The 13,753-nt window shown below is 40.7% G+C and overlaps 1 protein-coding gene across 1 annotated transcript in view; it reads right to left on the bottom strand.

Annotated features, from left to right (window-relative positions):
* Positions 1 to 458: 458 nt before the first annotated feature.
* LOC145398723 (putative neural-cadherin 2) overlaps positions 459 to 13,753 on the bottom strand; it is a 197,066-nt gene continuing 183,771 nt past the window's right edge. The window contains exon 9 of the mRNA XM_080271523.1: positions 459 to 485. Within this exon, the coding sequence (XP_080127649.1) occupies positions 459 to 485 (27 nt within the window). The remainder of the gene's footprint in view (positions 486 to 13,753) is intronic.

Genomic DNA, 13,753 nt, shown 5'->3' with positions numbered 1-13,753 from the left:
GGGGCAATTAGTACCCTTCCAGCACCCCCCCCCCCAACACACACAGGAACCCTGGTCACTAACGGATTAATATCGCTCCTCTGAACTCTGCTTGCGTCTCTCCACCACTACTACGGGCGCGGAGCACCAGTTTAGCAACAAACCCTCATCCCTTTTCTGTCCAAGTCTCTAATGCAAGAGTTAACCGTTATTCCCAGTCCTTCATGTATGCAACAGGTCAGCTCTGGAAATGTCTTCCTCTCTCTGTATTTCCTACTGCCTATGACCTCCAGTCTTTCAAACGCAGTGTGTCCAGGCATCTCGGAATGAACGGATCTTGAATTTGGCCCTAAGTTATCTCGCTTTTGTTTTCACTTGGGGGGAACAATCTCGCAGGCTCCTGGCCTTTGGTTCCTTCTTTCTTGCATTAAAAAGTAGTAGTTTTGTTTCTTAATTTTTATTTAATCTTCATATTCCCTCTAGTTTGACTGTCCAGTGTATGGCAGCTGTGAGAGTGAAGACAAGGTATAAACACATAGTATAATACGTAAACTCAATGTGTGTGTGTGTGTGTGTGTGTGTGTGTGTGTGTGTGTGTGTGTGGAGTCAGGTCAGTGGTCCTTACTGCCAACAGAAATAAATATTCGTTACTACTATGACTGTGTTGATGTTGGCATGTAATAAAGCAGGTGTTAAATACCAATTTTACTTGTCTCACTCACACCACTGCCTTCTCTCCCCCTCTCCCTTTCTCTCTTCTCTCTCCCCCTCTCTCTTTATCCTGTCTGTCTGTCTGTCTGTCTGTCTCTCTCTCTCTCTCTCTCTCTCTCTCTCTCTCTCTTCCTACCCTATCTTCCTCCTCCCTCCACATACTCTCCTTCTTCCCTCTCTCTAGGCAGCTCTGCATCACCACATATATAGTCTCCCTCTCTCCCTCTCTCTCTCTCTCTTTGTCCCAGAAGGCTTCACGTCACACCTAATTTTACGAATAAGCTCTTACAATGCGTCTCTCTCTCTCTCTCTCTCTCTCTCTCTCTCTCTCACCAATATCAGTTCCCTCACTCATTTCTTTCCTCTCTCTTACTTCGCAGCTTCTGATCAACTCTTTCACTCCTTCTCTCTGACTACATTAGCCACTCCATTCTTCTCCATACCCATACTCTCCTCCAGTTACCATTCCCATTACCGCCTTCTCCACTAATCCACTATCATCATCATCACTGTCATCATGATGATGACGATGATGATGATGATGATGATGATGATCATCATCATCACTGTCATTATCATCTTCACCATCACCACAAACATCCCTGGTACCATTATTTGCCACCATAAATATCATCATCATCATCATCATCATTCTAACCTTAATTCCCAACTAAGAGATGGAATGAGGGAAGACAAGAATAGAAGAAGAAACAGAAGGAATGGGAAATGAATTAAGGAGAAAGGTTAGGAGGAGTTACAAGAACAGGGATCAAAGAAGGGAGGCAGAGGAGAGGAAGAGCAGGCTTGGTGTGCATGGGTAGGGTTTTTTAAGGGGTCAGTGGCTGTCACATGAGAGAGTCTGGGTGTTATGTACGATGGCAGAGGGACAAGGGGGAAAGGAACATTATTCTTACCGCTTTTCTTCCTTGATTTTCTATTGTCTGTGTCTTCTTTCTTCGTCAGATTAATGGTAACTCTTTCTTTTTCTTTGTGCTTTTTTCTGTCTGTGTCTATCTGCCTGTTTCTCTATCTGTCTCCGTGTCTGTCTCCCTCATGTAAACATATGTATAAAGTATGTCTGTATGCACACGTGGAATTGTCTACTTCTGTGCTTTTTCTCGTTTTATCATTCTTCCCATTGGTCTGTGCAGCCTTAATGACCCTAACTGTACGTGGGAAATGAGGTCTGGATGATGGTGGTGATGATGATGAGGAGAAGGAGGATTGCGAAAATGACGATGATGATAATGATGATGATTGTCAAATTATTACCAACTCAGCATTCTCTCTCTCTCTCTCTCTCTCTCTCTCTCTCTCTCTCCAGCCAAATTACAGCCCTCCCACCGTACCGAGTGTCTGAAAGCAGAATATAAACGTGCCTCTTCGCTCCTATGGACTGCTGCCATTAAACTGAAGTGTGGGTAAAATCTCAGTAATCGTCCATATTTGGTGAGAGAGAGAGAGAGAGAGAGAGAGAGATGTGGAAAAACAGTATGAAGGGAGAGAACAGGTTAACTAACACTTCTATGCTTGCTCTTGTACACGGTCACTGTTTTTCCTTTAAAGCTTGTGGTTTTAAATTAATGCCTCAAAAGCTCAGTACTTTCTCATTTCAACTCGCTACGGTCTTTCATGTGACTGCCCTCTTTACCATCAAACACACAGATCAATCTTTCATCATCAGTCAGTAACCTCAGTGTCTCTTCCTTGCTGTCTGTCTTGGAAAAATCACATAACTCCTGTTGCTAAATCAACTTCGCTGAAGTTAGGTGTGCTAAACTGTCTCCTTGCGTTCTTTAACCCTACTCGGTTATTTTCTGAAGTAACTTTTTTCGCCCCCCTGTAGAGTACAGACTTCCATGCGTGGGGAGTCAACGTGTACACCACTTAAAAAAAAAAAAAAAAAAGTGGCATCAAAGGCTCCTCGTCTGTCCAGTTCCCTTCCTCTCACTGACTCCCTTCAGCCTTTCTCTCTGTGCCTCAGTGTTGCATCTGACCTTCCTCTGTCCCGACTGTTCTGGTTACGGCTCCAATGAACTGTCTGTTTGCAACCCTCTCCCATTACGTCCAGCATGCAGCACCTGTCTAGCTACATACTCACCCTTTTCTTCCTGCTTGGTAATCCATAAATTTACAGGTACTCTCGATCCTTCATGGACAACCATTAAAAAGTATCTAATCTGTTATCTGATTGATCGTTTTTATCCAGCTATATATTTTATATTTTTTCTTCCAGTCTTTGGACAATAATAGGGTATAGAGGAGACTCTTCTAATGGCGGGGGTAAAATATTTCCTTCAATAAGCCTTTCACGATAATAGGACCATCGAAACTTAAACTTCATCGTCTGGTGGTGGCAGGAAAAAAAAAAAAGGGTAATTAGATTGAGGCAGTTAATTTATTACCAGAACAAAAGATCGTTGTTTGTCTCCATGTCCACTTATTCTGGCAATTAAAAATACCGATTAATTCCAACGTTTTTAACCCCTCTAACCCAAAGACGTCATTTTTAATTCATTGTCGCTGCAGCCATAAAAATGGTTCCAGTGGAAAAAAAAAAGTTGGTGAGGGCTCCATTCCTGGAGCTGGCACAGTTTCTCCTGAGGTGAATTTAAATGTCTGGAGATTAAAAACTGAAATAAATATATGTCGTCACATTGAAGGAGTTAACATTAATGAGTGACATAAAGCATACACTGCTACAGGATATATTTCAAAGCTTTTCGTGGTGTGGCTCAAAAGGTTATTCGCGGCTGGAGTCCTGACATTTTTCGACTGTCTGTACACCGCTGATCAACTCCGGAACTGCCTTTATTAGTCCGCTCTTCCCTCAAGTGTTTTAAATATCTGTCTATGCATTTTCGATTTTGGAGATCCTGATTTTGGCATTCTTGTGCCACTCACTATGGAAAGAATATATATATATATATATATATATATATATATATATATATATTTTGGCTCTAAGACTTTGGTTGGTTAAAAAAAAAAAAATGAGGTGATTGGAGGTGGGTTGGGAAGCAGATAAGCAGGTAATGGTGGGGGGAATAGGGAGCGAGATAGGGTAGTGGATAGGTAGGTCAGTAGGTAGGTAGATATGTAAGCAGGTAAGCAGGAAGGCATGCAGGCAGGCAGGTGGGGACGCAGGCAGGCAGGCAAGCGGGTAGGCAGATCGGTAGGTAGGTAGGTCAGCAGGCAGGTAAACAGGCAGACAGGTAAAGAAAGAAAGGTAGATGCACTGAAATAGAAAACGATACTAAAACTGTCACCCCGGAACGAAGCCTCATACACATTTCTCCAGGTCCAGATATTCAACATTTCTTCTTCCAGCCTAACATGACCCCAGAGTTGTTGAAGGCTACGGTTCCCTGCGGCGGAAATCGTGAAAAGACGTCAAAGAAATGTACGTAGTGTAGCCTCTGTTCCTGACGGTTTTACGGTGAGGGATGGACGAAGAAAAAAAAAAAAACCTGGGGTGAGGTAGCCTGGTTGAAATTTAGATCGCATTTTCGTTTGCATGGGAGATTTCGAAGAGCTTCTGCTTGTCAGATATAGATTGTATCTTCATCATCGTCAGCTTTCATCATCCATCCTCATCCTCATCATCAATCATCATGAGTTATCGTCAGTCATCATCACTCATCAGTCATCATCATCACTCATCATCATTCATCAGTCATCATCATCAGTCATCAATCATCATCAGTCATCATCATCACCATCAATTATCATCGACATCAATCATCATCATCAATCATCATTATCATCAGTCATCATTAGTCATTATTTTCATCAATCATCATTATCATCAATCATCATTAGTCATTATTATTATCAGTCATCATCAATCATCATGAGTCGTGAATCATCATCAGTCATCATCAGGCATCATCATCAATCATCATCATCACTCATCACTCATCATTAGTCATCATCACCATCAATCATCATCGTCATCAATCATCATCATCAATCATCATCATCAATCATCATTATCATCAATCATCATTAGTCATTATTTTCATCAATCATCATTAGTCATTATTTTCATCAATCATCATTATCATCAATCATCATTAGTCATTACTATCATCAGTCATCATCAACCATCATGAGTCGTGAATCATCATCAGTCATCATCAGTCATTATCAACATCAAACATCATCAGTCATAATAAGTCGTGACTCATCAATCATCAGCAAACATCATCAGCCAACGTCATCAGTCATCATCATCAATCATCATCAGTCATCATCATCATCATTCATCATCAAGCATCATCATCATCATCACCACTAATCTTCATCGATCATCAGTCATCAATCACCAACCATCATCATCATCATCATCATCATCATCATTATCCTAACCCTCCTTCTCACCTAAGGAAAGGTATATCAGGAACCAGAAACAAGGAATGAAAGTGGTCGTGTGTAGCATTGTGTCGCCTGACAGCATGTAGGAAGCCAGTGTTTAAGACGGTAAAAGCAACAGTGTTTCTTTTGCATCAGTCTGAAATAACAGATAGTACAATATTTAACCTGCTCAGCTCGATGACGCTTTCCAAAATTTTCACTTTGTTACTTCCAGATAATATTATTCGACTGAAAAAAGATATCTCGCGGCCAAGGGGTTAATGAAGGTTATGTAAAGGTATCTGCAACACCAGGTGAAGCTTCTGAAAGTACTAAGGAATCAAATGAAAAAGAAAGACGTCAGATGAATGAAAATGTTAAACGTTTTGGAAAATAAAGAGGCCATCTACAACTGCGACTGTTAAATGATGCGAAAGGTTACTTGAGATAAAGTAGAGAGAGTCTGGTAGCATAAGGGGCAGTTTTGATGGCAGAGATATGTACCAGTCTCTGTTAAAAGACTTCGATATATTTTACACAATGGCAAAAGAAGCGTCACCGAAAATTCGAAAAGGATCATACTGTAGGTAGGTGTCTTTAGCCCTTCAGCCAGAGGACGTTATTTGAATCTTGAACAATTAGCATCAAAAGTCCTTACACCTACCCTACATCCTTATCCACTTTGAAAATCAGGCTCGTAAATCCGCAGCAAGCATCAATCCATGGCTACATTAATTCATTCTTGTCGTTTGTTGCAGACGTACGGCACTGGTTACTCAAAATGCATGGTTAGACAAGCAGGAGGGGCGACAGGACTTCCAACTGAACTTGCCGCTATCTGACGATTTTACTCAGCTTTGGGACTGCATCCTGGTAGTGAAGGGGTTAAAGAAGGTTATATCTAACCCCTTCAGTTCGAAAAGTGTCTCCCGAGATGAATAAAATTGCGTGATGTAGCAAGAATTAAATAAAAAATACTAACTGGAATGAAGGGTAAAAATAAACTTAGGATGATCACAAGTGCAATACCACGACAGAACCCACAATGACAATCAGACGGCCAGGAAGGTGGTTGGGGTGAAAGGCCTGCCTATCTGTTTACAGCCAGGCATCCTTAACTCCTTAGGGGGTGGCTGCAAACATAATCGCTTACAAATTACAGTCACTAGCCGTCATGGTGCCCTCACTCCAACTCACGCCATCCTCATTCATATGCCGTACCTCTCCACCCCATCCCTTCACCTCACCCTGTCTCCTCCTCCCTCTGCTTCCCTCTATCTCACTCACAGACACTCCTAGTCTGTGACTTCTTCTTCATTTTTTCCAGTAACACTTTCCAGCACATCCACAGCAACATCACACCGCTCCTTAACCTCCTCACATCTCTGCCTGTCTCTCCACGCACCTGCACACATTGCTCTCAAATTATCAATATCTTGCTGTTGTGGAGGAGCTCAAAGAGTTTAAAAGAGTGTTTCTTATTTGTGAGTCGCGATCCCTTACTAGTTGGTTCACATCTCTACGTCCCCTCAACCTCCCCACCTTTCCAGTCGTTCTGACTTTAAAAATTCCTTCCTAAATTATTATTACTGTATTGTTATGGCACCAGGCTCATCTGAACGTGAACACAGTGGAATGCATGCCGTGGCTGCTCTTCTTCTGCAGTCCACCGTCTCCTTGTTTCTAGGGACAGAGAGGGAGTTGAGGGACGTTTATATAGCCGTCCATTAGAGCTGCTTGATTTGGTGCCACGACGAGAACGTGTCCCTCCTGCATTTTGGTCATTAAAAGCAAGATAAAGAATCCTGTTTTGTTTTAAAGAAGTCATTCCTTTACTGAAACTGGTTCATATAAGCAACTCCAAAGCACATTGAGTAAGAATTATGACACTGATGCATTGTTACTAAGTTTGAATGCGAGGCCGCTCACTAGAGAAGGCAGTGGTGATTCCCACAACGTTCTCTCTTTTTTTTTCTGTAATTCCCGTCGACAGCGAGGAGAGCGGAAAAAGCATCCTGACAGAGATACCTGCATTGTTGGATCATCAAAATTACACGCCTTAATTACACCAACACAAGAGAACATAACCATGACCACAAACGCTCTGTCACATGGTCCTACTATCACATGGTCCTACTATCCCATGGTCCTACTATCACATGGTCCTTCTATCCCATGGTCATACTATCACATGGTCATGGACAATCACAACCACATGGTCATTCTATCACATGGTCATACAATCACATGGTCATACTATCACATGGTCATACTATCACATGGTCATATTATCACATGGTCATAAACTGCCTAGTCATAAAACATCACCTCATGGTAATAAAACATCGCCCTGTGGCCACAAACACCACCACACGACCATGAAGCACCACAAAAGTTTATAAACATCACAACATGACCAAGGTCGTGAGCGTCACCACAATGTCATAAAACACCACGATGTCCAAAACACCACAATATCATAAAACACCACGATGTCATAAAACACCACAATATCATAAAACACCACGATGTCATAAAACACCACAATATCATAAAACACCACAATATCATAAAACACCACAACCTCATAAAACACCACAGTATCATAAAACACCACAATATCAAAACATTAGTTACAAAACTCCATAATATCATAAAACACCACAATATCATAAAACACCATAACATAAAACACTAGAATATCATAAAACACAAGTTACAAAACTCCACAGGATCATAAAACACCACAATATCATAAAACACTATCATAAAACAACACAATATAAAACACACAATATTATAAAACACCACAATATCACAAAATACCCCAATGTCATAAAACACCACAATATAATAAGACACCATTATGTTATAAAACACCACAATGTCATAACACCACAATACAAAACACCACAATATCATAAAACATCACAATATCATAAAACACCACATCAAGATCATAAAACACCACATGATCATAAAACACTATCACGTGGTAAAAAAGTAACACCATACGGTCAGGACAGTCTGTAATATAGAGTTGGTCATGGCCTAAATAACACCACATCGTCATAAATCACAACCTCAGAGTCATAAACCTCAGTCAGACCAGCAAGAGCATATCCGTAATCTCTTATAGTTTTGTCAGATTTCCCTCTTGCTTTGAGACGTAAACCAGGAAGCACAGTTTTAGTTTACGGCCAAGACCAGCAGTGATTATTGTTTGAGTCACATAATCAAACACAGCTCAGTCCAAAAAACAAATATGTGAGTGTAAGAGACAGAGCGCTATCTCCTGCGGAAGTGGCGAGGAACTTGCACTTTAAGCGTTTTTCAAATTTTAAATAGTGACAAGAGATTTATATGCTGGCTGCAAAAGGAAATCAACTTTTTGATATTTAATATTTAATAACTGGTGCGCGCTTCATCCACCAGTGCAAGACTTCCTGGTATCTTAATTCTTCCTCGAGGTGGCCTGATTAAAGAGAGAGCAGGAAGATGACCAGAGGGCGGGTGGAGTGAGAAAAGAAACGAAAGCCTTATATGTACACAAAGAAGAATGTGCTTTGAAGGCTGGAGCAGAGCAGAGGAAGATTATGAACACTGAACATAAGGGAGTGCTTCATCGTGCGACAGACAGACAGACAGACACACACACACACACACACACACACACACACACACACACACACACACACACACACACACACACACACACACACACACACATTGTTCAGAGCATTACTGTATTTTTCCTCTCAGTTTTCGCCCCCCCCTCCCAGCGGAAACTGCTCACCCACATTAAGAACAAGCAATATAGAAGGTTTAGAACAATGGCCTTCCTTGAGACAGACTGAGAGAGTATACTGCTGACAGTGAGGAAAGGAAAAAGTTGACACTGACCAGAGAGAGAGAGAGAGAGAGAGAGAGAGAATGCCAAACGATAGTTCCTTTGATACAGACTTTCATTCTTTTGCAGCTTATTTATCACTGTGTTTCCTTCCGATAGCACTTCTTCGTGACTAGGGCTACTGTATGTTCCGGTGTTAATATCTTGTTACAGAATAACACAGCAATGCGGCTTTTCACCCTTCCCATAGCACTTCTTCGTGACTAATATATTCTAATGTTAATCACTTGTTACAGCTCAGTGGCAGAAGAAGAAAACAAAACGACTATACGCTCTTCCCATAGCACTTCTTCGTGACTAGCTTCATATTCTAGTACCGATATTTTGTTACAGTTCACCTGCCAGGAAAAAGGTAGTCATAACAGGTCAAGGTAGATAGATAGATAGATAGATAGATAGATAGATAGATAGATAGAGAGAGAGAGAGAGAGAGAGAGAGAGAGAGAGAGAGAGAGAGAATATTCCCCTATTCCCCACCGTCATATTACAAGCCTTCCTGCATCTTCAGCACGAGGATTATTTTATTGTTCTATTTTTGTAGTGTACAGACGATTTTACTCAGCTAAGGAATGACATAAAGGGAGTTGGGTATAATCTTCATCAGCCCCTTCGCTTCTACGGTCCTCTCCTAAACTGACAAACTAATCTGGCTGGAGTAAGAATTTTATGTATGAAGTTCTTGGGGGCTGAGGGTTAAAATTTATATGTAATGTTTCGGGTGTGTGGGTTGGAGGGAGGGACGCCTGATGGTGTACAGGGTGACACTTAGGAGGTTCAATTATGGCCACTTTTTTTCATGGTTCAAGGTGTCTACTGTAAACTGATGCTGATTCTCCATGAAGTGTTCTGATCGATTACTGACACGGTTCACAATATGAGATTAATTCAGCGTTAAGATTTTTTTTTTTCTCAGCATGAAGGTAAGTGCTGATTTTATTCATGTCTCTATGCTTCCTCCTGAAAAGAGTAATCTGAGAGGAAATAGTCTGTCGAATTATTCATTATCCTTGATTTTTAGGCTCATTTGTGAACCTGCAGCTTTAATGTTGGATAAATCGACTTAAAATGGATTATTTGGACTAAACTGGGAGTATGCAGCAACCTGTTCTCTAGAGATTATGGTGTTTGTTGCATGTTTGCTTGTGGAAGGTGCAGCCACTCTTGCTATATTCATGTGATCGACGAGATGAAACAAGGCTCAGGGGTCCGTCCAGCATTGACATTAAAATAGCAGCAGCTTCAACCTGGTGCTTCGTTTCTTGTCAGTCACATGTTTCGGGTAAGTGTGGCCTTGTGTTTTGTCAGTGCACCGAGCCATTTCCTTGTTAATGGTTTCCTTCTCTCTCTCTCTAATGACCTAGTGACCTAAATTACTGACATGTTAGATAACTGTCAGTAAAAGATTCGATAGTAGTACATTACATCTAATATAAACATTATTCAGTAATAAAGGAACGTATGTCTTTTTTTTTTTTATATTATTATTATCATCATTGTTGTTATTGCTGTAGTTCATAATGCCTCAGTTCCTTGTCTGGGAGACAAGATTTTAAAACAAGACATAATTGCTTTACTTAACTGATGCAAACTGTTCTATAGCTTCCCATTTGAGAAGAAACACTGCAGAATATTCTGTAGGTCAACAAACAAACAGAGCTGTGTTACAAATAATTATACAGGGGCGAGGAAGGCCTGGAAGTCATTACTGTGCAGGTAATGAGACCAATTTATGAAGCTTCCTTTTTCGCTTCCACCATCGGATGATAATTGCGACGAATACGGGAGGCTGATATGTTTTAATCCATTCACAACGATAGCATATGCATTATAACTTGGGGAGGTATCGATCGAGTGGTTCGAGAAGCGGGTTGCTGTCCAAAAAAGACGCGAGTTCAAGCTTAGGCGTGGGTAGGAAACAATTAAAAACAACCTTTACATAACTTCTGAAAGACTCACAGACATGTCATAACAACCCCGCAGATAATGTTTCATACCGTAAGTCCTGAAAGAGACATCCCTTGCATGTATTCAGAATGAACAGTTGGTATTAGCGTCAAAGTGGTGACATGTTAAGGTGAGTGACGCATAAGAGGACTCCTGGGCCTGAGGGAACAGACTATGAAATCTATGCTCAGAGAGATACATAAGACCGAAATATATTGCATTGAAGGTACCTTTACACAATTATATTAAGCCTAGGAGGTTTTTGGAACCGGAGGAATCAGATAATCGTGTAGACTTAATTAACACCTCCACTGACATATAGGTTCCTCGAAAATTAATTAAATCGTTTGAAATTAGGAAGAAAAAAAAAAAAGGACATCATAAGACTGTTAAATATATTAGCATCAGTTAAGGACATTCCATCATTATCTAACCTTTATATACTCAACAACCTTAGCCCCTCAACATCCTTCATCCTCTACCCTCCAACTCCATCGTACATTCATTAATCCATTCACCACGATGACCTATATATTCAGTTTGTTCCTGCTATCCCCAGACGATTTGAGTTAGCATAGGAGAGTTCAAACTTGGGAATCATACAGTCTTCATTAACCCTTGCTACACATGAGCTCCTTAAAAAAGAAACTGGAATTAGCAGGCATTTAATACAAACAGGACTTCCACTTAAGGTCGCTTCCACAGTCCCTGCCTAGCGTTAAGATACCAACCAACGAAAATCTGGGTCAAATTATGGTGAAAGGACTAGAACCCATTCATGTAAAAAAATCCACCCATCTGGCGGAATAAATAACAAAAAATAAGAAAGAAAAAAAAACAGGTCATAGGATGCACGGGGTTAACATGAGTATTATTAGATGAGTTACCATGGAATCCTTCGTGACCTCTTTCTCCCCAGTAATGCTTATTCTGTTAGGGATTAATATTATTTTTCTTTCGTGTTCGTCTCCGTCTTTTTCTTCTTTCCTAGGCAGGTATATCAATTGAGGAAGCGAACATACAGTAGACAGTCGCGTATGTATTAACTGTATCTTCCTTATTAGTCTGACGTTATTATTTTAATGTGCATTTTATTATATCATAGCACATACTGTACATCTGCTCATCGTTCTGTTTACAAATCCACCGTTTTCTTTCATATTCGCTGCGATTACTTAAGCTTATAATTCTTGCTACAAACAAGAAGACTTTTACACAGCTTAGGCAAGACCTTTCATATCTCTAGCCCTGCCAAATCTGGTCAGTCTATCCCAAGCACAATAAAACTATGAAACAGCAGGAAATTGAACCAAATCACGTCACTCTGTCTGAAGGGGCTGTTATTTTGCTGCTCTTCATTTCGCGTTATCAAATTACCGCAAAGTACTTTTTGATTACACATAGCGACATCAGTTTCAACCTCATATTGTTAATTATAAAGCCCGTTTCCATTTTCAACGTTTCTTTGAATTATATATTTTAAAACAACACAAAGAGACGGTGGATATAAGAAAGCTTTGCAGTCGGTAATTGGGGTTGCATTAATTGTATCTGTACTAATGTACCCAGATTCTACATTAGTTCTACTACGGGAAATCACCTTGTCAGGGAGAGTTATAGACACAAATGACCCTTTCCCATGTTGGCAGAAGTATGGAATGAGGTAAAAGGTATTTGTATGAAGAGAGATGCAAGTGAAAGTGGAACTGTAATACGTGCTGTATCAGAGTTTGCGAGAGTCTGTATATGTCGTTAGGTGGAGTGGCCGGGTTCTGAACACATGAAGCATATTCAAAACACATACTACACACCACCCACCTTAAACGTTCGCCTAGACTCGGGACGCACGTATTACAAGAAGAGTATGGTTTCGATCAAGCCACCGCAGTTCCCTGTATCTAATATATAAATGTGTGTGTGTGTGTGTGTGTGTGTGCCCTCAATGCACGTCCAAAGTTTTAACCACTGAAAACAAAATTTCTGACATCTCCATCTGGACCAGGTTTTAGGCAGGATGGGACACCCGGACCGTCTTGCCAGTGTACTTTGTAATATCCTTACCTGTATCCATGTATCAATTTCATTTTCTGTCTATACCTGTGTATATTTGTTTACATGTATAATCATATGTATGTGTGTACGGGTATGTAAGTAAGTATATATGTATGTAAGAATATATGTATGTATGTAAGTATATACGTATGTAAGTATATATGTATGTATGTAAGTATATATGTACTGTATGTATATATGTATGTATGTATGTATGTACTGTACGTACGTGTGTGACACTGGATAGCCTAAAAGTACAAGCTCCTATGCTCTCAACTCGGAGGAATGATGGTTCTGTTAATCTATTTGTCTATATACCCGTCTATCAGTCTGACTACCCATCTATCTCATTCTATCAATCTCTCTATCACCTATCCCTCTATCTATCTTAGTATTTAAAAGACCAACAGCACCAGCCGAGGCCAGCTTACTTTAGTCCAGTGTGGGATTGTAAAACTTGCCTGCTACTCTGGGGACCACGACGGTGACACAGTAAGAGGCTCCACCCAAACTTTACCCAGGCAGGAGTGGTTTATCGCTGGGGTGTTGTTGGGTTGCGTTTTTAGCAATGCTGGTTGCTGAATGTGTTGTTGCAGAGTTGGGGAAAGATAGCCTTGGTGGTAGTAGTAGTAGTAGTAGTAATAGTAGTAGCAGGAGGAGAGAGAGAGAGAGAGAGAGAGAGAGAGAGAGAGAGAGAGAGAGAGAGAGAGAGAGAGAGAGAGAGGGGTACTTTCCCTCGTGGTGAGTCATGTCGCCAAGTTTAGAAACAACACAGGTAAGTAGCTCTGAAGAGGCTGAGAA

The sequence above is a fragment of the Coenobita brevimanus genome, chromosome 46, assembly GCF_032717465.1.
Source record: "Coenobita brevimanus isolate Jiangsu-jjx chromosome 46, ASM3271746v2, whole genome shotgun sequence".
NCBI lineage: Eukaryota > Metazoa > Arthropoda > Malacostraca > Decapoda > Coenobitidae > Coenobita > Coenobita brevimanus.
This window is presented reverse-complemented; position numbering and strand designations above follow the sequence as displayed.